This window comes from Hemiscyllium ocellatum, chromosome 3 (genome assembly GCF_020745735.1).
Source record: "Hemiscyllium ocellatum isolate sHemOce1 chromosome 3, sHemOce1.pat.X.cur, whole genome shotgun sequence".
NCBI classification, from domain to species: Eukaryota; Metazoa; Chordata; class Chondrichthyes; order Orectolobiformes; family Hemiscylliidae; genus Hemiscyllium; species Hemiscyllium ocellatum.
Window position 1 is genome coordinate 69,921,528 of NC_083403.1, and position 24,638 is coordinate 69,946,165.

The 24,638-nt window shown below is 41.8% G+C and overlaps 1 protein-coding gene across 5 annotated transcripts in view; it reads right to left on the reverse strand.

The window, feature by feature from the left end:
- fam184ab (family with sequence similarity 184 member Ab) overlaps positions 1-24,638 on the reverse strand; it is a 151,520-nt gene that overhangs the window by 6,346 nt on the left and 120,536 nt on the right. For 3 of the 5 annotated variants that reach the window (XM_060850840.1, XM_060850832.1, XM_060850825.1), the window contains exons 13-15: positions 23,405-23,589; positions 10,178-10,324; positions 4,785-4,902 (exon numbers count right to left, since the gene is read on the reverse strand). In XM_060850840.1, the coding sequence (XP_060706823.1) occupies positions 4,785-4,902; positions 10,178-10,324; positions 23,405-23,589 (450 nt within the window). The remainder of the gene's footprint in view (positions 1-4,784; positions 4,903-10,177; positions 10,325-23,404; positions 23,590-24,638) is intronic. The other 2 variants (XM_060850857.1, XM_060850850.1) reach the window with 1 other exon arrangement.

A 24,638-nucleotide genomic window follows, 5' to 3' on the forward strand; every position in this document is an offset into this window, starting at 1 on the left:
CAGGGGAAGGTGCCGGGAGTGGAGGTTGGGTTGGTGGGGGGTGTGGACCTGACGAGGGAGTCACGAAGGGAGTGGTCTTTGTGGAACGCTGATAGGGGAGGGGAGGGAAATATATCCCTGGTGGTGGGGTCCGTTTGGAGTTGGCGGAAATGACGGCGGATGATACGCTGTATACGGAGGTCAGTGGGGTGTTAGGTGACAACCAGTGGGGTTCTGTCTTGGTGGCGGTTGGAGGGGCGGGGCTCAAGGGCGGAGGAGCGGGAAGTGGAGGAGATGCGGTGGAGGGCATCGTCGATCACGTCTGGGGGAATCTGCGGTCCTTGAAGAAGGAGGCCATCTGGGCTGTACGGTATTGGAACTGGTCCTCCTGGGAGCAGATGCGGCGAGACGAAGGAATTGGAAATATGGGATGGAGTTTTTACAGGGGGCAGGGTGGGAGGAGTTGTAGTCCAGGTAGCTGTGGGAGTCAGTCGGTTTATAGTAGATGTCTGTGTTGAGTCGGTCGCCCGAGATAGAAATGGAAAGGTCTAGGAAGGGGAGGGAGGAGTCTGAGACAGTCCAGGTGAATTTGAGGTCGGGATGGAAGGTGTTGGTAAAGTTGATGAACTGTTCAACCTCCTCGTGGGAGCACGAGGCAGCGCCGATACAGTGATCGATGTAGCGGAGGAAAAGATGGGGGGTGGTGCCAGTGTAGTTGCGGAAGATCCTACAAAGAGACAGGCATAGCTGGGGCCCATGCGGGTGCCCATGGCAACTCCTTTAGTTTGGAGGAAGTGGGAGGATTGGAAAGAGAAGTTATTTAGGGTGAGGACCAGTTCAGTCAGTCGAAGGAGGGTGTCAGTGGAATGGTACTGGTTGGTGCGGCGGGAAAGGAAGAAGCTGAGGGCTTTGAGTCCTTCGTGATAGGAGAATGAAGGTGTATAGGGACTGGATGTCCATCGTGAAGATAAGGCGTTGGGGACCGGGGAAGCGAAAATCATGGAGGAGGTGGAGGGCGTGGGTGGTGTCCCGAACGTAGGTGGGGAGTTCTTGGACTAAAGGGGACAGAACCGTGTTGAGGTACGCGGAGATGAGTTTGGTGGGGCAGGAGCAGGCTGAGACAATGGGTCGGCCGGGGCAGTCAGGTTTGTGGATTTTCGGCAGGAGGTAGAAACGGGCGGTGCGGGGTTGTGGGACTATGAGGTTGGAGGCGGTGGAGGGGAGATGCCCTGAGGTGATGAGGTTATGGATGGTCTGGGAGATGATAGTTTGGTGGTGGGAGGTGGGGTCATGGTCAAGCAGGCAATAGGAGGAGGCGTCCGCGAGCTGGCGTTTGGCCTCAGCGGTATTAAGGTCGGTGCGCCAAACTACCACCGCGCCTCCCTTGTCTGCCGGTTTGATGGTGAGGTTGGGGTTGGAGCGGAGGGAGTGGAGGGCTGCACGCTCTGAGGGTGAGAGGTTGGAGTGGGTGAGAGGGGTGGACAGGTCTAGTCGGTTAATGTCACGATGGCAGTTGGCTATAAATAGATCGAGGGCGGGTAAGAGGCCAGTACGGGGTGTCCAGGTGGATGGGGTGTGTTGGAGGTGGGAGAAGGGGTCGTCAGAGGGTGGGCGGGAGTCTTGGTTGTAAAAGAAGGCACGGAGGCGAAGGCGGCGGAAGAATTGTTCAATATCTCGCCGCGTGTTGAATTCATTAATCCGAGGGCGTAGAGGAATGAAGGTGAGGCCTCTGCTGAGGACTGATTTTTCATCCTCAGAGAGGGGGAGGTCTGGAGGGATGGTGAAGATCCAGCAAGGTTGGGAGCTAGGACCTGTTGTGGGACTGGAGCTGGGAGTGGGGGCGGGGTTAGGGGCAGGGGCAGAGATCGGCGTAGGGGTGGGGTTAGACGTGGTGACGAAGCTTGGTGTGGGGGCGGGGTTACGCGTGGTGACAAAATTCGGCGTGGGGGCGGGGTTACGTGTGGTGACGGAAGTGAGCGTGGGGGCGGGGTTACGCGTGGTGACGAAATTCGGTGTGGGGCGGGGTTACGCGTGGTGACGTAAGTCAGCGTGAGGGCGGGGTTACGCGTAATGACGAAAGTCGGCGTGAGGGCGGAGACACCTGAGGCGTTGCGGTCGTGCAGGTTAGTGATGTCAGTGGGGGCGGAAGTGGCTGCGGCGACGGCAACCGAAGGGGCGGAAATGGTTGTGGCGACGAAAGAGCCGTTGTCATTCCCGGTAGCCGCGTGAGTCGCGAGTCCATCAGCGATCTTCCTGGCGATCGTGGAAGCGGTTGTCTGTGCAGTGATCGTCGGGGTGGTTGTTTGGGCGGCGATCGCGGAGGCTGCGAGGTCGGTGGGGGCGGAAGTGACGTCACGGTCGTCGTCGGCCGTTGGTGCCGCGGGCGCTGTTATAGGACAAGCCAAACAGAGAACAGCCAGGGAATTCCTAGAGGCATGGCACTCACCACAGATTCAATCAATAAGCACATCGACCTGGACCCAATATACCGGCCACTGCAATGGACAGCTGGAACTGACAACCAGAAGCGGCAGATTCAAACCACTGCAAATGCCGGAGGAAAGATCACAGAAGCGCTTCACAGGAGGCTCCCAAGCACTGAGGATGTCACCTAGACAGGGGACGAAACGTCTGCAACACAAATTCCCAGCTCGGCGAACAGAACCACAACAATGAGCACCCGAGCTATAAACCTTTTCACAAACTTTGTCTTCCAGTCCTTTGGCACCTCCCCTCTGTGGCCAGAGAAGAATTAAAAGTTTGGTTTAATGAGTAGCAACATGAACTGAAGTAGGTTAAGTAGGGAATGGATGTTTAAATTTGCGAATGGGTTGTAGATCAAGTATTCTCCTAATAATAGCCCTAGATAGTGTAGAAATATTTGAGTACCAATGCAGTTGAATCAACCAGGCAAGAGAGATTGGAACATAATACTGACTTTCATCTTGTAGGTGGAAAGTGTTTCAGAAGTTGGGAGTAAGTCACTCAACGTGGAACTATCAATCCCTGACTAATCCTTGGAGACACAGCATTTACTTGATTGATTCAGCTCAGATTCTAGTGATGCCTATGATCTTGATGGTTAGAAATTTGAATGTCAAGGGGTGATTAGATTGTCTTTCATTGGAGAGGATCATTGCATGATACTTGCTTGGACCTTGGACCAAGTCTGAAAATTATACAATTTTTGTTACTTGCATACCCGGAATAGTTCATTATTTGAGGAATTCGGAATGAAGTTCATCACTGTGCAATAATTAGCAAACATCTCCACTTCTTCCAGAAAATAAGCTTTATAAATACCTTGGGGCAGAGAGGACTGGTCTCCAACAAATATAACCATGATTTTAGATATTCCCCTTAATCCAAATGATTTCAGTTTCATTGGACCTGAAGGTTTTGAATTATAGGCTGGCAATTAACTTTTTTACCTGGCAATACTGGCTATTTCTGTGATGCATTAATTGGTTCAGATGGAAACTTCTGGTCCCAATTTGAAAGAAATTCAATCAGATAGAACTGCCAGCCAATCAAAAACAGGTACACAGGTTAGGCATTTATTAATTAGAGTTTCAAAAAATGATGCATGATCATATTGAAACATAAATGATTCTGAGAGGCCTGGACACAGTAATGTTGAAAAGATGTTCCTTTCAGTGGAGGAATCTTAAACTCCAGACATAGTTACAGCATACAGATATTCGAAACTAAGGTGTGAAGGAATTGCTTCTGAGAGAGTAGTGAATGATTGGAATTCTCTGCCCCAGAGAATTGTGGAAATCATGGAAAGTATTTAAAGAGAAGGTAGAAAGACATTTCAAATATTAGGGAGTTGAGGTCCATGATGAGCTGGCAGAAAGCTGGCGATAAATTAGTCATGATTTTATTGAATGGTGGAGCAGATTTGAGGGGCTGAGGGGCTTATTCCTGCCTCTTAGGTTATTCCCATAAGCAATGAAGCTTGGGCAATAAACGCTAGCCTAGCCAACAATGCTCATATCCCATGAATGAATTTTGAAAAGTCCACAGGAATCTAGGAGAGAAAATATAGTTTGATTATTTAAATTTCCATATAGCAGACTACAATTTATTGAGAAAGCGCCGTCATTCATAAATAAACATTTTTCGACTTCTAGAAACTGATCAACTCTTGTTGACAGGTCTTGACAAGTTGGACAATTCCAGGGGTTTATGCACCGTTTACACACAATCTTCTCCATAGTTAATATTTCCAAAGGGCAACTGATCTCTTACTCTAACATGTCCTAGGACTATTTTAACAGGGTTACCCTAGTTTTCCAAAAGAAATGCACAGAGAATTGACCTGGTCTAAAATGGTCTACATCTCCACACTCCAGGTTCTCCAAAATCCCATTTCAATGGAGGTATCTTTAAGTGGGTCATTTAAATGGTCAGCTGACTCTGGAACCAGCAAATATGCTAACTACAGACTGCCTCCAATCCCATTCTTGTGAAAATGAGAGCTGACTGGTTTGGGGGAAGGAATACAGCTTCTGTTGTCTTATGGCACTTTATCATGGCTGAGATCTTCATTTTCCTGGCAACCATCAGAGCTTAGTTTGCCTAATGTGTAACTGGTCATAAACTCAATTTAAAAGTCACCAATTGATTAACTGAAACTTAAACTTTAAAAGTTTAAAACATAAATATAAAATATCATCATGATTTTGGTCCAGAAGGTCAGAATGTAGTCTGTAAAAGTACTGTTCAATGAGGTAATTAACAACCACTTTTTCTTCTTGGCCAGAAGTCAGACAATACATTCAAAGCTATTAATTACTCACCATCAATTTTTTCGCAAGCTGATCTCTTTCGGTGATCATTTCCTTTAATTCAGTGATTAGCTGTAAATCCTCTGTTCTTGATTCTCTGTTACTGTACTTTTCTTCAGCCTCATCTAATCTGGAACAACACAACAATATTATAGGCCTTCTGCATTTTGCACGAAGGTTAAGGTAGATCAGATTGTGCTGAATCCACACTTCTCATTTTACATGTGCAGGAAAATCAGTACATCAGTAAGAAAGAAGATCAACACAAGGTGATTTACAAAATCATAGAAAACAGACAGATATTGGACATGAAACTTCTCATTCAATCGTGCAGCATAGTGGGAAACCACTCAGCTAATTGTGTCTGTGCTGGCCGAAAAGGAGCCATCCAGCCAAAATCCACTCTTTGATTTTTGGTGTGTTGCAACTTATGGACCTTCCATATGCCTATCCAAAATACAGATAATATTTAAATGTTAAAGGCTGGCTTCCTCCAACATTTCAAAACAATGATGCATCAGGTGCCATTGGAAACAAAATTCATTTAAGTCCCCCCTAAATCTCCAACCTTTTATACTAATTCTATGTTCCCTGATTACAGGTTTCTCAAAGAGAATAGGGCTTTCCTATCCATTCCTTCTGGAGTTTTGTAAAGTACAATTTTTGCTTCAACTATAGATGTACAGTAAATTTAAACTGAGGATAACTATACATGGGGGGCAAAGAAAATCCATTCTATAACACCAAAAAGCCTGACACTTCTGCCTTTTACTAAATAATTTTCCTTTCCCATTTCCTCTCTTTTCTTATTTCTACCCTATTTTTTCCCTTCACCTTTTCATTTTCTTCTGATGAGCCTGGAATGCAGGAACTACATTATTATCACAGGCTCAGACCACTGCAAGGATTAATGCCAAGGTACAACAATTTACTGAGCTGTCAAATCGCATATGAGGCTCAACATAAAAAGAACTGAATTCAAAGCTAAGGCTTTTTGAAATAGAAAAAATCTACACAAATCATAACATTTCAAGTATTGTAAAAGGAGATAAGACCATAAGAAATAGAGTAGGGAGTTCAGTCCCTCAACCAGATCATGGTTGATCTGACAATCTATACATCCATTTCCTTGCAATTTTCCTGTAATCCTTGATTCTCCTGCTGATCAAGAGTGTCTCCGCCTTAAATAAAGCGTATTTGGGAAATTAGTGAATGTTATAAAACTTTCAATAGTTGTTCTCATAATTATTAAATATTTTCCCAAGTTAGGTTACTAAAGGTTTGTTGCATAAGGGGAAGAGTGTAAAATTACAAAATGAATGACTGAAATCTTCATTCAAACAAATCCGGTGCAAATCCAAACAGCCATTCAAAGGTTAGTTGGGAAGCAAGCAAACAATGGACAATTTTCTTTTTTTTCTTTTTGTTTGCGTAGATGATTCATTTCAGAGCACAGCTACACCATATTTTAAATGGCCCACTTAGTTTGGCCTACATGGGGACTTACAAGTTGCTGTGCAGCCTCATTACTTACTGAGAACTTTGGAGCTGAGTGGTTAAAATGCACTGATATGATTGTTTAATGATTGAGAATTTTTTGGAAAATATGTTGAAACATTTACAGATCATTTCAGTAAAGGTGAAAATTAAAGACATCAATGTCAATTGTGCTCCATTTACATCACTTTAGAGATTATTTTCTCTGTTTGCATTGACATGTCCGATAACGAGATCAGAATGTTTAAATGCTACTTTAATTTTTCAGCAAACATATGGCACATAAAATTGCTGCACTTTTAAAGTGTTGGTTGCTAAAACTTGAGAGCATCAATATTGTCTATAAAGATTTAAAGGCAACATACTGTGGATTTATTCTTCTAATTGTGAAATTTTTGCTGTGATCTGGATTAGGATTCATTTGGCTGTTATTGTTTATGTTTATGTAAAGGCCACTGTCAAACATGCTGGTGAGAGAAGACAGAAAATATCTGCCTTTGAAATATCAACTTCCTTTACAAACTTTATTGCAACTAACAAATGTAGTAATTACTAAGCTTAGCAAAGTAATATTGTAAGTGACAAACTAATAAGTTAAAATAGAGAATTTCAATATTATACACAATATACAGCACAGGAACAGGCTGATTTTGCCCAATTGCTTGTATGCATCCTTGTTAATGCTCCACACAAGCCTCCTCCAATACGAGTACATCTAAACTGATCAACATATTTGTCTCAAAAACAGAAATTGCTGGAAAAACTCAGTAGGTCTGTCATGAAAAATCAGTTAATGCTTCAAGCCTTCCTCAGACTTTGTCGATTCATTTCTCCTTCATCAGCTTCTTCCTTAATAATGATAGTTTAGTGTATGATACAGGCATTGTATGGAACAATGCTGCCAGCAATCCTCTTCCCTTTGACTGGGTCTGAGGACTTGATTAATTTACAATGTTAGAGGTTCAACCACTAATAAGAGATTCTTGCCTGAATGAAATGTGATTTATTGCATAATAGCAATTCAATACTAGTTGTTTTTAGGATGTTGAACATTGTTACAAATGCAATGAGGAAAAATGTGGATATAGATCTTCATGAGAGCTAAAGACATTCAACTTAACTCCATCCAAGCCCATGTGAAATCATCTGATTAGGTGGAGCCTATTCCAGTCTCCAACATTAACTCTTTCAAAACCATGACTTTATACAATGGTATTAAAACAAATGAGTTTGCATAAAAACGACAAAATATATATTTCAATCTGGGGTGGAAATTGGATAAGCAAGAGTTGAGGTCAGCCCTCTGGTCTTAAGAGGGAGAGGCCTGGGTAATTTTAAGTCTCTTATTATCATGTGCATGCTCTGTTCTGTTGCTCATCTAAAACCAGCTGGAAGCATCAGCTGGCAGATGGATTGGTATTAGAATGTCAAGCATAAGAGGATGACACCAAGGCAAAAGCAATTAGTCCCAGCACTCCAGTTATAAGGAACAAGGCTCAAGAAGGATTAAATATTCCTTCCACATATGGGCAGCGTTCGTCTCCTACTTAACCCCATCAAAGAAAATGAATGAAGCTGAATAAAAAGTTGGCATCTGTAACCCAACTCTTCTGCCCAATAGGTTCTCCAAGTGGAGACATTACAGTGGTTGCCTTGTTAGTCAGTTTGCTAAAATAACAGCTGATGAGATCATCCGGGCTAAATCTGCACATTTGACAAGGACTTTGTGGACTGGACTGGGTGTTCTTCCTCACTGCTCAGAAGAGCAGGTTAAGTGGAATACAGCATGAAGAAAGCACGATACTGTTAGATAAGACTTTCAGCTATTTTTCCAAGTCTGCCAGCATAAATCAAGTGGGCTGGATTAAAAATCCCATTAAAGACTATAATCACAACAGTATGAATAAGGCTAAGTTGCAACACGTTCTGGTAATCCTCTATGATCCTCATATGACTTAGATTTAAAATCAGCCAAAACAATTTATATATATAAAAAAAGAGTTCTCCTTGCTCATAGTAATAGGAGTTTTACAATTAATTCAATTGTTAATTTATACCAAATCAAATATACAGCAGTATAGAGCAACAAAATGCACATTTACATCTGACACCAGTTTGGCAATGTCAGAAAGAAATTTAAATAAAAATTATCTGCACACCTGGTATAATGTCAAACTTGGTCTCTTTTCCACTAGGTGCTACATGCAATCTTGGGTCTAACAGTAAAGATGCTATGATGTCTTATGCCTTAAGTGGCCATTACACAAATGTATGCTTCTATAGTGTATTGGAAGTCATTTCAGTGTCACTTTGAGGGGCAGTATATAACAAAGCAAATTGATAGAGTAGAACAGGTGAAACAAGGGAACATAATTATCATAGTTAAGACAATGCTCAAGTAATACTACAAGCTTTTCCAGCAGTTATCATTGTATAACAATGGATGCCTAAATTGATTTCTTTCCTACCTTCCTACAACCTGGATTAGTGCAGACACCATGATTAGACTGGGTCGAGGATCAGTCAATATTACTCTGTACTGCACAAGGCACCAACCTGGAAACAAGTCTTAGTCTAACACTAATTATGAAGAAATTACTAGCATCTGTTACCTGGGACAGAGTACCTGAGAATTTGGACAAATATAAGTTGATGAGAGGGCCACCAAAGATTTAAGAAGATTAAGTCACAATAACAAATCTAACTGAATTGTTTGAGTAATTAACAAACATGGGAGGTGAGGAAGTATCCATTAAGCTAATTTACATGAACTTCCAGAATTTCAACAAAATTGCATCTCAAAGACAGTTAATAAAAATAAAAGAACAAGGAATTGAATCCATTGGTTTTGTTAAAGAATTAGTTACAAGGTAGGTGCAAAACATTAGGGATAATGGATACTTAAGTTGTCAGCATATCAATAATGGTGATCCCAAGAGATCTCTATTCAGAACATCTTTAAATAACTTGGTTGATAGATTAACAAGCTTAACTTCAAGTCTGCTGGTCGCACTTCAGTGACATAGTCATAAGTGCAGGTAGGAGCAGAAATTTCCAAAATAACTAGTTTAGATAATACTGTGGCAGCTGGAGTTTTAAGTGGATAGGTACACGGTCAACTACTTTATACATAAGATAGATCACAATATTTTTTAAGTGGTGAGAAATTGGAAACTGTAGAGGAGTAACAAAACTAGGGGTCCAAGTGCAAACGTTACTGAAATCTAGTTACTACATACAAATAAAAAGCTTCTGGAATGTTAGATTTCATCTCAGAACAGTTGGAATACAAAGAGGTGGATAAATGTTATGGTTAAATCTCAGTTAGAATTTTAGGCTGCTGCACGTCGGGAAAAATGTATTGGCTTTGGAGAAGATTCAGCTTGGATACATCAAGGTGATACCAAGGTTAATTCAATAAGGAAAGCAAGTAGCATGCACTTTATCTGTATTTCGTAAATGCAGGAAATTAAGTACTGATTTAATTAATACACAGAATAATTTATAGGGTGTTTGCAAAAAAAGCTATTTTCTTTGGCGGTAGAGTACAGGCACAAAATCTTCAGATTAGTTGTTTAGATTAGATTTGTTCAGCAACTATATCAGAAAACTCTTCGTAAAATGGAAATCCCTCCTCTGAATAAAGTTGTCAGGCTAGATCGAATTAAAATTTTAAAAATATGATTAATATACTTGCTTGACAAAGATCTATTAAGAGTATGGATACTGAAGATACAGATCAAACACGCTCAAACTGATTGGCTTGAATGACTAAATGACCTATGCCTTCTTCAATGTTTTCATCAAGTTGCGTATTCTCAAAAATGTTGAATAAAAATTTATTATCCTTCCTACTACTGTAACTACTTAAGTTCCAAAATCATTATTTAAAATGCTGCAAAACATACAAGATTTCCAGAGAAGAAATTTTATCCTTAAGGAGATCCTGTGCCTTGTTGAAGTCTGCTAGCATGCACTGTGTTTCCCGGATGTGGGTTGCAGTCATTTCATTTATCATCTTCTCCTGTTTCTTTACCATCTCCTGTTCATAGATCCTGTTTAAAAAGAGACAAAGTGAAGCTAACTCCCAATTTTACTTAATAGCAACTAACATAAACCTAATCTAAAATTATATCTATGCCCTTCCAACTTATTTCAAGTTGCCAGAATCACTCAGGTAAATAGAGAAAAAAAAAGAGTAGACAATGCAAAGTTTTGCCTATACTTTTCATACATATGGCAGGGTCAGTCAAAACTTTTCATTTTAGCAATGTTTCTGTAACCTCTTTTTGCTTCAACAGAGCCCTTTAGTGCTTAATACCTCTGAGTTTTACATTTATTATCTACTTAAGCTTTCATTTTCTCCACTTATTTTAGTTAGACAGGTAAAGTCCAGATTTGATGCCTGATCTGTGTTCAGTTACAAAACAGAAATTGCTGGAGAAATTCAGCAGGTCAGAAAGCATCTGTGAACCACTGGAAGGGTCACTGGATTATAAACATTAACTGTGCTTTGTCTCGACAGATGTTGAGAAACCTGAGAGTTTCTCCAGCAATTGCATTTATTTCAGATCTTCAGCACCCACAGTTCGTTTTATTCTGTGTAAAATTAGTTGCCAGCTTGAACAATTGCAGGTGCTACTTTGTTTTTTAATTCATTTATGAAATGCGATGTTGCAAGATAGACAGAATTTTATTGTCCATCCCAAAACCCTTGAGGTGGTAGTGGTGAGCTGCCAGTGAGTTCCCAGAAATTCTAGGTTGTGGACAGAACCTAACTGGAGTTCCATGACATTCCTGATTCTTGTTTGCCCATAGTTGCTTATTGTTGTCAGGAGAGCACAGAATGAGGCCAGTTGATCAATTGTAAATGGACTAACTTTTCAAAAGCACTTCTCATTAGTCCCACCCTCCTGCTCTTTCCCCATAACCCTGAAATTCTTTCTCCCTTCAAACATTTATCTAATTCCCTATTGACAGTTACGACTAAATTTGCTTTCATGACCATTCCTGCAGTGCATTGTCTTTGTAATAACTGCATGAATTAATTTTTCTTCATGCCTCTATTGATTTTTTTGTCAAACATCTTAAATTTGTGAAAGTATCTACTCTCGTAGGGAAAATAAAACCCAGATATTTTGAACACTGGGAGATATGTATATAATCATGGAGACTTTGAATCCAGAGCTGAAAATGTGTTGCTGGTTAAAGCACAGCAGGTTAGACAGCATCCAAGGAACAGGAAATTCGACGTTTCGGGCCAGAGCCCTTCATCAGGAATGAGGAGAGGGTGCCAGGCAGGCTAAGATAAAAGGTAGGGAGGAGGGACGATGGAGATGTGATAGGTGGAAGGAGGTCAAGGTGAGGGTGATAGGCCGGAGTGGGGTGGGGGCGGAGAAGAGGAAGAGGATTGCAGGTTAGGAGGGCGGTGCTGAGTTCAAGGGAATCGACTGAGTCAAGGTGGGGGGAGGGGAAATGAGGAAACTGGAGAAATCCGAGTTCATCCCTTCTGGCTGGAGGGTTCCCAGGCGGAGATGAGGCGCTCTTCCTCCAACCGTCGTGTTGTTATGCTCTGGCGATGGAGGAGTCCAAGGACCTGCATGTCTTCGGTGGTGTGGGGGGGAGAGTTAAAGTGTTGAGCCACGGGGTGGTTGGGTTAGTTGGTCCAGGCGTCCCAGAGGTGTTCCCTGAAGCATTCTGCAAGTAGGCGGCCCGTCTCCCCAATATAGAGGAGGCCACATCGGGTGCAGCGGATGCAATAGATGATGTGTGTGGAGATGCAGGTGAATTTGTGGCGGATATGGAAGGATCCCTTGGGGCCTTGGAGAGAAGTAAGGGAGGAGGTGTGGGCGCAAGTTTTGCATTTCCTGCGGTTGCAGGGGAAGGTGCCGGGAGTGGAGGTTGGGTTGGTGGGGGGTGTGGATCTGACAAGGGAGTCACGAAGGGAGTGATCTTTGCGGAACGCTGATAGGGGAGGGGAGGGAAATATATCCCTGGTGGTGGGGTCCGTTTGGAGTTGGCGGAAATGACGGCGGATGATACGCTGTATACGGAGGTTGGTGGGGTGGTAGGTGAGAACCAGTGGGGTTCTGTCTTGGTGGCGGTTGGAGGGGCGGGGCTCAAGGTCAGAGGAGCGGGAAGTGGAGGAGATGTGGTGGAGGGCATCGTCGATCACGTCTGGGGGGAAATCTGCGGTCCTTGAAGAAGGAGGCCATCTGGGCTGTACGGTATTGGAACTGGTCCTCCTGGGAGCAGATGCGGCAGAGACGAAGGAATTGGGAATATGGGATGGAGTTTTTACAGGGGGCAGGGTGGGAGGAGGTGTAGTCCAGGTAGCTGTGGGAGTCAGTCGGTTTATAGTAGATGTCTGTGTTGAGTCGGTCGCCCGAGATAGAAATGGAAAGGTCTAGGAAGGGGAGGGAGGAGTCTGAGACAGTCCAGGTGAATTTGAGGTCGGGGTGGAAGGTGTTGGTAAAGTTGATGAACTGTTCAACCTCCTCGTGGGAGCACGAGGCAGCGCCGATACAGTCATCGATGTAGCGGAGGAAAAGGTGGGGGGTGGTGCCAGTGTAGTTGCAGAAGATGGACTGTTCCACATATCCTACAAAGAGACAGGCATAGCTGGGACCCCATGCGGGTGCCCATGGCAACTCCTTTAGTTTGGAGGAAGTGGGAGGATTGGAAAGAGAAGTTATTCAGGGTGAGGACCAGTTCAGTCAGTCGAAGGAGGGTGTCAGTGGAAGGGTACTGGTTGGTGCGGCGTCAGTGGAAGGGTACTGGTTGGTGCGGCGGTGCCTCATTCCTGATGAAGGGCTCTGGCCCGAAACGTCGAACTTCCTGTTCCTTGGATGCTGCCTAACCTGCTGTGCTTTAACCAGCAACACATTTTCAGCTCTGATCTCCAGCATCTGCAGACCTCACTTTTTACTCGAAGACTTTGAATCCAGGTACTGCGAACAATTAGAAATGCAATAGGATATTAGTTTTTTTTTTGTAGATATTTTTATTGAAATTTAACATTTTTGCAAATTTACAAAAATAAACAAAACTCTCAAATACAAACATTGATGTACAATTAAATCATATATACAATAGTCATAATTTAACAAAGAAAAAAGAAAGAAAACAAAAAAAGAAACGAAAAAAGAAAGAAAAAAAAACCTCAACTTTCTACTAATCTAACCTATAACTAACCAGAGTGTATACCTAAGTCTCTTACATGCTCGGAATGTATAAACATCAAATATAATAAAACCCGTATTCGCGCAGGATTCCTCTCCCAAGGGGCCCCGGAGCAGCCCGGTCTGAAATCTTCACTAAATAAAAGCCCTTGTTAGGATAGCCGAAATATCTGCATTTATATAATTCAAAAAGGGCTGCCATATTTTATAAAATAATTCAGTCTTTCGGTGCACCATATTTGTGAGGAAGTCAAGGGGGATATATTCCATAATTAATCTGTGCCAATTTGAAAGTCCAGGGGGGCCCTCAGCCACCCAGTTCACCAAAATATTTTTCCTTGCACAGAAAGAGAGAATAGAAAATAGTCTCTTCCCATGCATATCTAGAGATGAGAGGTTCGAAAAGCCCAAAAGGAGAGATACAGGGTCCACCCTAATTTCCGTTCCTAAAATTTCTGTCAGGGTATTTGCCACTTTAGTCCAGTATCTGCGGATTTTCTGACAAGTCCACAGACAATGTACAAGAGTACCCACCTCTATTTTGCATTTAGGACACATTGGAGATGCTCCTGCCTTAAATTTTGCCAGTCGAGCCGGAGCTATATGGGCCCTATGAAGTATCTTTAGTTGGATAGCCTGAGTTCTGTTACAGATAGCAATTCTTCTAGCATTTTCCCAAATGTCATTCCACATATCCTCAGAGATTTCTAGCCCCAAGTCCTGCTCCCATGTTTTAAGCAGGTCATCCATGTCTCCTGAGACTCCATCATGTAGCAAATGGTATATAGTACTAACGGAGGATGCCCCCGCTGGTCGTAAGACATTACGTTCTCTGTCTGATTTATAAAGACTATCTATTAATGTAGTCTTCCTCTGTATATAATCTCGAACTTGGAAGTATCGAAAGAGATCCCCATTAGGTATTCCGAATTTCAGACGCAGCTGCTCAAAGGACATCAGGATCCCATCTTTAAATAGGTCCCCTAAGCATGAGATGCCCCTGGATCTCCAGAGTTTAAAGGTGGCATCTGTAATCCCCGGTTGGAATCCCCATGCGCCTACTATTGGTGCATGGGGGGATGTTTTATGTGAGTTACCCTCATTTTGTCGCATTATATTCCAGGCCTTAATTGTGTTTAATATTATGGGATTTTTACAGTGGTCTGTAATGATTTTCCTCTTATCTGAAAATAAAAGGTTAATAAGTGGGTATTTTACTTGGGAGGCTTCGATATCCAGCCAAATTGATTGTGGATCAGATGAAACCCAATCAGCTATGTAACTTAGTAGGGAGCTTAACTGATATTTCCTAAAGTCTGGGAAGTCCAGTCCTCCCCTTGCCTGTGGAAGTTGTAGCTTCTTCAGCTTAATAAGGGGCCGTCTATGGTTCCAAATAAAGGAGCCCAACCAGCCATATAATTTACGTAGGGCTAGCCTTGGCTGCATCAGCGGGAGCATTCTCATAGGATATAAGAGACGGGGCAGAACATTCATTTTAATTAATGCTATTCTCCCTAGCCAGGAAATCGGAAGGTCTCTCCATCGCTGGAGGTCCTGCCTTATCCTTTCCATTAATTGTATAAAATTAGCCCTATACAGCTGATCAAATACTGGCGTGATAAAAATACCTAAATATAAGAAGCCCTCCAGGGACCAACGGAAGGGAAAAGGGGATCCGTCCATTAAGTGGGGTATCATAGCCAGACCACCCATTGGCATGGCTTCCGATTTTGAAAAATTAATTTTATAGCCTGAGAATGCACTAAATGTATTAATAACTTGAATTAGACGAGGCACTGACATTAAAGGATTACTGAGGAATAAGAGAACGTCATCTGCATAGAGGGTAATTTTGTGTTTACCTGTACCAATCCTCGGGGCCGTTATATTAGGATCAGTCCGGATGGCTTCTGCTAATGGTTCGATTATCAGTGTAAACAACAATGGTGAGAGAGGACATCCTTGACGGCAGCCCCTACCCACACTGAAGCCATCCGATCTTAACCCATTAGTAATAACAGCTGCTTTGGGGTCATTATACAATGTTGAAACCCATTTGGTAAACACCTGTCCAACGCCAAACCTTTCCAATGTGTAAAATAAATATGACCATTCAACCCTATCAAATGCCTTTTCCGCATCCAATGAAATTACTACTCCTGGTATCTTTCCCTGATGACAGGCTTGGATCATATTCAAGACCCTTCTGATATTATTGGATGATCTGCGGCCCTTAATAAATCCCGTCTGGTCCTCCTTTATAATATATGGCAGTACCCTTTCTAGTCTTAGTGCTAACATTTTTGAGAGAATTTTAAAGTCTACATTTAGTAAGGATATTGGTCTGTAAGATGCACAATCTTCTGGGTCTTTTCCTTTTTTGAGGATAAGAGAAATATTTGCTTCTTTCAGCGTGGGCGGGAGACAGACCTGACTATGCGCAAAATTATACATATCCATAAGTGGGTCAACCAATATTCTTGTAAATTCTTTATAGAATTCAGCTTGAAAACCATCCGGGCCCGGTGCTTTTCCGCTCTGAAGTTGCCTAATTGCCTCAAGTATTTCTTGGACTGTTAAAGGGGTATTTAGGGCCGACACCTGTTCTGGAGTCAGGCCCGGGAAGGTCAAATTTTTAAAAAATGACTGCATCCTCCTAATCCTATCTTCACAATCCTGCGATCTATATAGTTCAGAATAAAATTCTTTAAAGGTCGCATTGATCTTTTTATGATCATGAGTCAGGGTACCTGTACTTTCCTTGATGGTCGGAATAGTTTGAGGGGCTTTCTTTTTCTTTGCAAGAAATGCTAAGTATCTACCCGGTTTGTCGCCATATTCATATAATCTTTGTTTCGCAAATAATATTTCCCTTTTAGCCATTTGAGTAAGCACGGTGTTTAAAGCTGTCCTACGAGCTGTAATCCTCTGCAATTTTGTGATAGAAGGTCTATCAGCGTATGCTGTTTCGGCTGCTTTTAGGCGAGCTTCGAGCAGACGCTGTTGCTCTCCCTTCATTTTCCTCTGGGTCGCTGAATAGGAGATGATCAAACCTCGTGCATAAGCTTTGATGGTCTCCCACATCATTGACGGATTGCTAGCCGTACCAGTATTAATTTCTAAAAAAGTTTTAAGTTCTTGGGAGAAGTACTTTAAAAATTTGCTATCTTTTATCAGGAAGGGGTCCATACGCCAATGCCGAGCAGATGTCCCATTGTTCTTTACCTTAGTTTCCATGTATACAGCGGCATGGTCAGAGATTGCTATAGTACCTATTTTACAGGTTGCTATAGAGTTTAGAAAAATCGATGGGGCAAAAAACATATCAATTCTTGTGTGACATTTATGTGGATTAGAGTAGAAAGAAAAATCTCTACCCTGTGGATGGAGACATCTCCATACATCTACCAATCCTAATTCTTTATTCAGGTCCGCCAGTTGTCTAGATCTGGGAGATACTCCAGCGGCACTCTTGGGAATCCTGTCTATTTCCGGATCCATAATACAATTAAAGTCTCCCCCTATAATTGTATGACGGGCACCAAAGGCCATCAGTTTTGAAAAAGCTTCCGTTATGAATTTAAAGGGGTGTGCCGGGGGGCAGTATACATTTAAGATCCCATATTCCTCTCCATTTATGAGGGCTTTAATCAAAATATATCGTCCAGATTCGTCTTTTATCTGATTTAGAATTTTCAAAGGGAAGTTCTTCCGGACAAGGATAACGACTCCCCTGCTTTTTGAATTAAAAGAGGAAAAAAAGGCCTGATCAAATCCGCCCTGTCGTAATTTTAAGTGTTCTTTATCCGACAGGTGTGTCTCCTGTAGGAGAGCTATATCAACTCTCTCCTTCTTAAGATTTGATAATATTTTCTTCCTTTTAACTGGCGAATTACTCCCCCTGACATTCCAGGTGCACCACTTAACCGACTGTTCAGCCATAATCATCTGGACAGATCCGAGACCCCTCGGGAGGGGAAACCCTATCTAGAACATCCCGAGCATGGAGCATACAAGATTTACAAAAGTAAAGATTCTCTGATACACTCAAAACAATATAACAAAAAACTCTTTCTAAGTATAAAAAATATAAAACATTCCGAATTGGAGATTTTCTCCCTTGTTCCCAGGGAGCGTCACTTCCTCTCCCACAGTCCATCTTACCCTCTTCCAACCAGTGCCCCACCCTTGACCCAGGTGTTCCTCAATAAAATGAGGAGAATTCAAATATAATATAAAGCTAGAGTTAACAGTGAACACCCCACCCCCACCCACACCTAAATATATTTGGGAATATTAATACCATATATAACTATAAGATTACAATCTCAACACGTAATACTTAAATATAATACCACAAAATAACAGGGGAAAGAAAAACAACCCCGCTCCTAAAAACAGAAGTAAAATAGAATAAGGTAACCACCTCCCCCCATCAACATTAACCAAACGCCCCAACATATATATATACATACACACATAGGGGGAAAGATAAGAAAAGATGAAGGGATGTAAACCAAAATAATGGGAAAGGCAGACCAGCGTCCACAATCTCTTACAGCTTATTTAAGAGAGTCCAAGAATTCCTTAGCCTTCTCCGGTGATCCGAAGTTATATATGGATCCTTTGTGGCTAAGGCGTAGCGTCGCTGGATATCGTAAGGAGTACTGGATATTTAAGTCCCTTAAACGCTTCTTCGCCTCATCGAATGCCTTCCTCTTTCGGACCAAAGCTGGGGAGAAGTCCTGGAACAGCATGATCCTGGATCCTTTGTGGGTCATAGCTTGGGGATCTTTTCCCAGATTTCTTGAGGCTTCCAGGAGCATCTGCCTCTCCCTATAGCTCTGCAGCTGGAACAGGACCGGGCGTGGGCGCTGGGTTGAGCCGGGCCCACGTACTGTGACCCGGTAGGCCCATTCTACCCTTACCTGGCCTGATCCATTATGCAGATTTAAAAGTTGTGGCAGCCAATGCTCTAAGAATGCTGTCAGCTGGCCTCCCTCTTCCTGCTCGGGAAGGCCCAACAACCGAATATTTTTTCTACGACATCGATTTTCGAGGTCATCAATGTGGTTTTCTAGGTTCTGGACTCGATTCTCGAGAAAACGGATGTGGTCGGCTGTTGATTTTATCCCAGTCTCTGAGGCTGCGGCCTTCGACTCCACCTCTCTGACTCGGCACTCCAATTCCTGAATGTCTCTGCCCTGCTTCTGCAGCTCGGCTGATAGTGCTTCTCTGCTCTGCCGAGACTCATCGATAAAAGCATCAATCTTCGCCTCCCACCTGGCAAACATCTCCTCAAAGCTCATCTTCATTGGTAAATCTCCTGAAGCAGCTGAAGACACCTTTGTTGCAGCTGAAGAGGGAGAGGGTGGGGGAGGGGTCCCTGCTTTCTTAGAGCCGCCTGTTCCCTTCCCTTTACTCATTTTCCAGCTAGTATTAGACTATTTAAATGTACTAATAGGTAACTATTTAAGGTTAACAACTATTATAAATGGTTTAGTGAGTGTGGTGGGGGTGGATAGCCCACTTTTCCCAAGTTTTGGGTAGAGCACTGTGGACTCAGTCTTGCTGGGTCGCCGCCATCTTGGATCCCCAGGATATTAGTTTATTGTGTCGAATTGATTAGAGTTTAAGGATAAAGCAGTCTTACTAGAATTATATTGGTGAAGTTTTGTCTTCTTCCCGAAGGAAGGGCACAATTGCTGCAGGATAAAATGAAACAAATGCTCATTAGAATGGTTCCTTGAATGACCTAAGAGGAACTGCCCCAGGAATATATTTCCAGGAATTTAGAAGAATGAGGAGTGATTTAACTGAAACATGTTAAATTCTTTCAAGCATAACTGGGCAAATCTTTCCTCCATTTTTTGACTGCATGGAATCAGTGTCGTAGAGTAAGGAATCCACCATTTCTGACTCAGATAAGGTGTCCTTTCTAAAGCTAGTCCTTTCTTTTCTAAACGCTGCTCCTTGGCTCAAGGATACTCTGTCCTTGATTTTTTTTCTCTCAGAGGGGTAATAAACCATGCTGGGCTCCGATCAGTCTGGTTTCGTACAGAGATGAAAAGGATTTTGAGAGGCCTTTTGTTTATATGTAAATAGATGAGAAGTCAGGCCAAAGTGGTCATGTTTTAAAAGTGACCTGTAGAATGAAAGGGGAATGGTCAGCTCTTTAGCTAAGCAGTTTAGTTTAGTATAGAACTAGTTGAGAGTTCAACAGTGAGCTGACTGGAAACTCTCTCTCTCTCCTTCGGCCTCTCTAAGTTCAACCTGTAAGCATCTGTTCCATTTATACTGTTTTTCAAGAGGATGTGTTTATTGGGTCTGTTGTGTATATTTGGAACAGTATAATCAAGTCTAGTTTGGATAGACTGAGTTCTGTCAAGGTTCTTTATTCGGTTGCTTGTGTTTCATTGTGTAATTTTGTGAATAAATTTTTTGTCTGTTCTAAACCTGGTAGTCAATCTCGCTAACTTACTCCGGGTAGTTTCACTGTACACTTACTGAAACAAATTGCAAAGTTATGGTCTGAGCTGCCTTCTCAAGAATGTTTTGAGTGGTCTGGCCTGGTCCATAACAAAGGAGCAATGTTTTCACTCAAAGAGTTGTGAATATTTGAAATTCTCAATCTAAGAGAGATCAGTATATTCTTGCGCAGCAAGGAATTTAAAGGAAACGGTGATTCTGCATGAGGTGGATCTTTGATTGACAAATAATTACGATCTTGCTGAAAGATAGAGCAGAGTCAAGGGACCAAATTGCTTATTTCAGCTCCCACGTCTTATATTCATATGAACCTTATATCCCTGGAAATACTTTTCCTTATCTAAGGAGATAAACTCAATCTCGGTTTCAGTAAGTGAATTATTTTACCTATGCTACCTTACTAGTAAATCTCCACATTCTTTGTTACTTTGACATCCTTCATAAGTTACTCAGAGTTGGTCGTAATACGTCAGCTGGAGTCTAACCAGTTTTTATTTTGCTATGGCTTGAACATAAACTCCTCGTTTTTGTTCTAAATCAACTGAATTTTCCCATTTGAGACAAAAAGCTTTTCCAAGTGAGATACACAGCCAGGAACCATGGTGTTTTTTTTCTCATGCAATCTTCCACTCTTCACCTCCTTTACAATGCACTGGGCTCTTGGGGCAGGGAATGGCATGTGAGCTGCTTGGTTTTCTCAGTATGGGAAGAAGGTTAATTATCTACTGAAAGGTTAAGTGCCAGCATCCTCTTTTCTGCTACCTCATACTCACAGAGCCACTACTCAGACTTGCTGTGCCACTGGATAAGTCTGTCATCAAAACCTATCAACCACTCTCACTACTGTATACATCATGGCCATTTCCTTTACTGTTCAGTGTTCTGGGGAACCATGAAAAATTGGGTGTTTCTTCTTCAATGTTAAAAGGACTGCAAATCACGAAGGTTGGCAGCCTCCAAGTGAGCACAAAATTAATAACTGCTGAAGTAGTAAACCAAAAGCCATAAGATGCATCCTGTGTAGATGTATAAGATGTGTGTATGTCCCTATACACAAAGCAGGATAGTAAAATACAAATCCTTGATGTGCCTAAGCTCCAATATCAGGTACTGAAGGGCTGAAGTGGTGTGTGACTTCGTCCAACAGTAGGCACAATGATGTCATGGCACTCGCGGGTGCTCACGACTGACTTGTGTGGATGGAATACGGGGGCAGATAGTGTCCATGGAGCACGCAGTGATGTTGTGAGGAAGGTGGGACTGCACTAAGGCCCAGAGAAGGAAGCAGTGAGCTGCAACTTTCTGCTGGCCTGCTCTGACTTTCAACTCAAAAATTGGTGCCATCTCATTTCTCAGGGAAGGAGAAGAGAATTGAGAAGCTGCATAAAAGTGAGTTGTGATTGCATAGAAATAAAGTAATGATACTGACTAGTGAGATTCTGAAGGCATTGTTTAAATCTTAAGTGTAAAAATTGGATGCATTTTCAAAGTGTACTTTTTCACTTCTTTGCATTTAACCATTTATGTTTTTGTTCACATTACTGATTTGTCCATATCCTCCTGAAGTCTGTAGCTATTCTATTCATGAATTTCTACATGCCAGATTCATGTTCACTTCAGCCTGTGAAATTACATCCCAAGTGCCTGAATCTACAAATTAATTTATAAGAAATAAAACTAATCCCAACACCTGTCCATGGGGGATCTTACTCCAATTTGCCTTCAATTTCAAAGATACTGTCTTCTAATATAGTCTGCTTTCAATCCTTCAACCAATTTTGTTTCTGCAAAGTTAATGTACCTTTAATCCCATGTGCTCCAATTCTTAAGATAATTCAGGCCATTCAGCCACTGTGTCATCAAATATAACATGCCTGATCAAACACTTGCTTTCTCCCTCCCCCCCCCCCCCCCCCCCCCCCACTCCTCACACTATCCTAATAACCTGTTACACCACTGGGAATTTTAAAAAAGTCAACCCCTACTTTAAACGTACTTGAGCAGCAAACTTCCACAGACCTCTGATGAAGAGAATTCCAAAGATTCATCACCATCTGAGGAAAGAAATTTCTCCACAACTTGGTTTTAAGTGGTGTCCCTCCCATTTTTAAATTGTGCCTCCTGATTCTCAACCCTACACCAGGGAGAGCATCTTACTCTCTCCTCTGTTTAGCTATTCTGTAGTTTTCAATGAGATCAGCTCTTATTTTTTGCAACTCTCGAGAACACAGGTCCATTTTGCCTAACGTCTCTTCATTGCACAGTCCCACTGTTCCAGGAACAAGTCTGGTGAACCTCCACTGTACTCCTTCTATGGGAGGGATATCTTTCCTGAGCTAAGCAGATCAAAGCTGTACACAGTACTCCAGGTGTGGTCTTTCCAAGCTTTTATATGACTGAAGCAAAACTTCATTATGCCTGTACTCAAATCCTCTTGTGATAAAAGCTAACATTTCATTAGCTTACATGATAGCTTGGTGCACCTGTATGTTAGCCCTCACTAATTTACATATCTAAAACTTCCAATCATTTAAAAACAGTTTGCACATCTGTTCTTCCTACCAAAATAGATAATCTTACTCTTCGAAATTCCTCGATCAAACCCGAATTTGGTGCTTGAACACAGTTTTTGAAAGCCCATGCACCCAACTACCTTCATCAATCCCATATTTAGCATTTATGTCACAAAGTCAAAATTCACATATAAATAACAGGCATCTTTCAAAGTACTAAAGGTTTGGCAGCATCTATGGAGAGGTATCTTCTAAAGGGCCAACAATTTCTAGTGGAGAGAAGAGAAATTCATTGACATCGTCAAGCCACATTCCTCTAACTTCTCTAGCCGCTGGTTCATGTGTAGCAATAACTGGAGATGCTGGAAGTGAATATGTCAGTTTAACGTTGGCATGTCAAGTCTGCAGACTCCTAGAGCAACTGTGCGTTGTTGTCAAGAATAATTTGCACATTTCTTTTTCATGTCTCATGTTTGTAAATATCACTTTGCATCACTTAATCCACCAATCAATTGTAAATTAAACATCATAAGTGGATAATTTATGTTAAACCAAACAAACGGAACAAATATTTAACCAGTCTCAAATTCTCATCACAAAGTAAGAAGGAATCAAGAATTAGCCAGCTGTCTCCTAACTAAGGAGAACATGAAGGGGTTAGAAGAGTTGTAACCAAAGGCAACACTTTTAAACCTCATCTTTCAATGCTTGCAGAAGCTAGATTTTGATTCATTTATTTAAATTACAAATTGATTCCTGTGCTGGATATTGTATATTTGAAAAATTATGAAGTGCGACATTCAATATTTCTATTTCCAATTGCAATCATGTTTTTTTTCTGATGAGAACTTTTCTTTATAAAACCTGATCTGTAAAGAAATGTTCAAAATAATTAACCAAACATAAAGGTTCTTTTTTATCAAAACTGTATACCACCATCCAAATGGTTTACCTAATTTTCTGGTTGACTTCACTTCGTATCTTCAGAACTTCATTCCCTTTGTACTCTAGCTCTTTGGTCAAGGTGCTTAAATTGTCATGCATAGACAGGCTCTCCTCATTCAGTTCTTTTATATGGTCTTCACAACGCCGTACCTCCTCTTGTAGATTAGATATTCTGCTCAATAATTCTTTCTTCTGGATTATAAAAATAGTTCTATATATTAACAAGCATAAAGGTGTAATTTTATGAAATGTGCATCCATTTCTAAACTCACTCAAGAGGATGCACAGCATCCACCCAATTTTTTTTATTCACTTGTGGGTCATGGGCAACACTACCTGGCCAGCATTTACTGGCCCTTGAGAAGATGATGTTGAGATGCCCTCTTGAACTGTTGCAGTCCATGTGCTGTAGATAGATGCACAATGCCATTAGAGAGTGAATTCCAGGATTTCAACCTCGTGACAATGAAGGAATGGCGATGCATTTCCAAGTCAATTTGGTGAGTGTCTTGGAGGGGAACCTGCAGCTATTGGTGTTTCCATGTGCCTGCTGCCTTGTTCTTCTAGATGGGAGTGGTTGTGAGTTTGGAAAGTGCTGTCTGAGGAGCCTTGGTGAATTTCTGCAGTGTATCTTGTAGATAGCACACACTGCTGTTATTGAGTGTTGGTGGTGAAGGGAATGGATTATGTCTGTGGATTAACATGAGAAATTCCAAAAAGCTCTAAAGGGACCAAATGGCTCAAATTTTAATTCCATTTCCCCCATCAAAAAAATCCATAAACACAATGTGCATCAATTATGAAAATTTTATTAAAATAACAGCTCCATTCAGCTCATTCTATTCATCAGTTCCTATTCACAAATACAATCACAAAGATTAAATTCATGACTCAAATTAAATTTTCACAGAAGGGAGTAACAGAAAGAAAAAGGTACTTTTTCAGAGAGAATACAAATGGTCCTCATAGGATGCTGGTTGAGGAGAGGTGAGGGTATGTGTGAGGGGTGAGAGTTGAGGAATGTTTTATATATATATCCCATTCGAATTGTACAGTACTCCTTCAAATCTAGTCCTGGGACAAGTTTAGTCGAGCTAAGGCATTCTTTGAGAACATTAAGGAATGTTTGTTGGAAATAGGCAGCCGTTGGAACTGTGAAAAGGCAGGTTTGTGTGTTAGACGTGTATAAACACTGTAGGACAGGCAAAGTTCTCAATAAACAATCCAAAAAAATTGGAGTT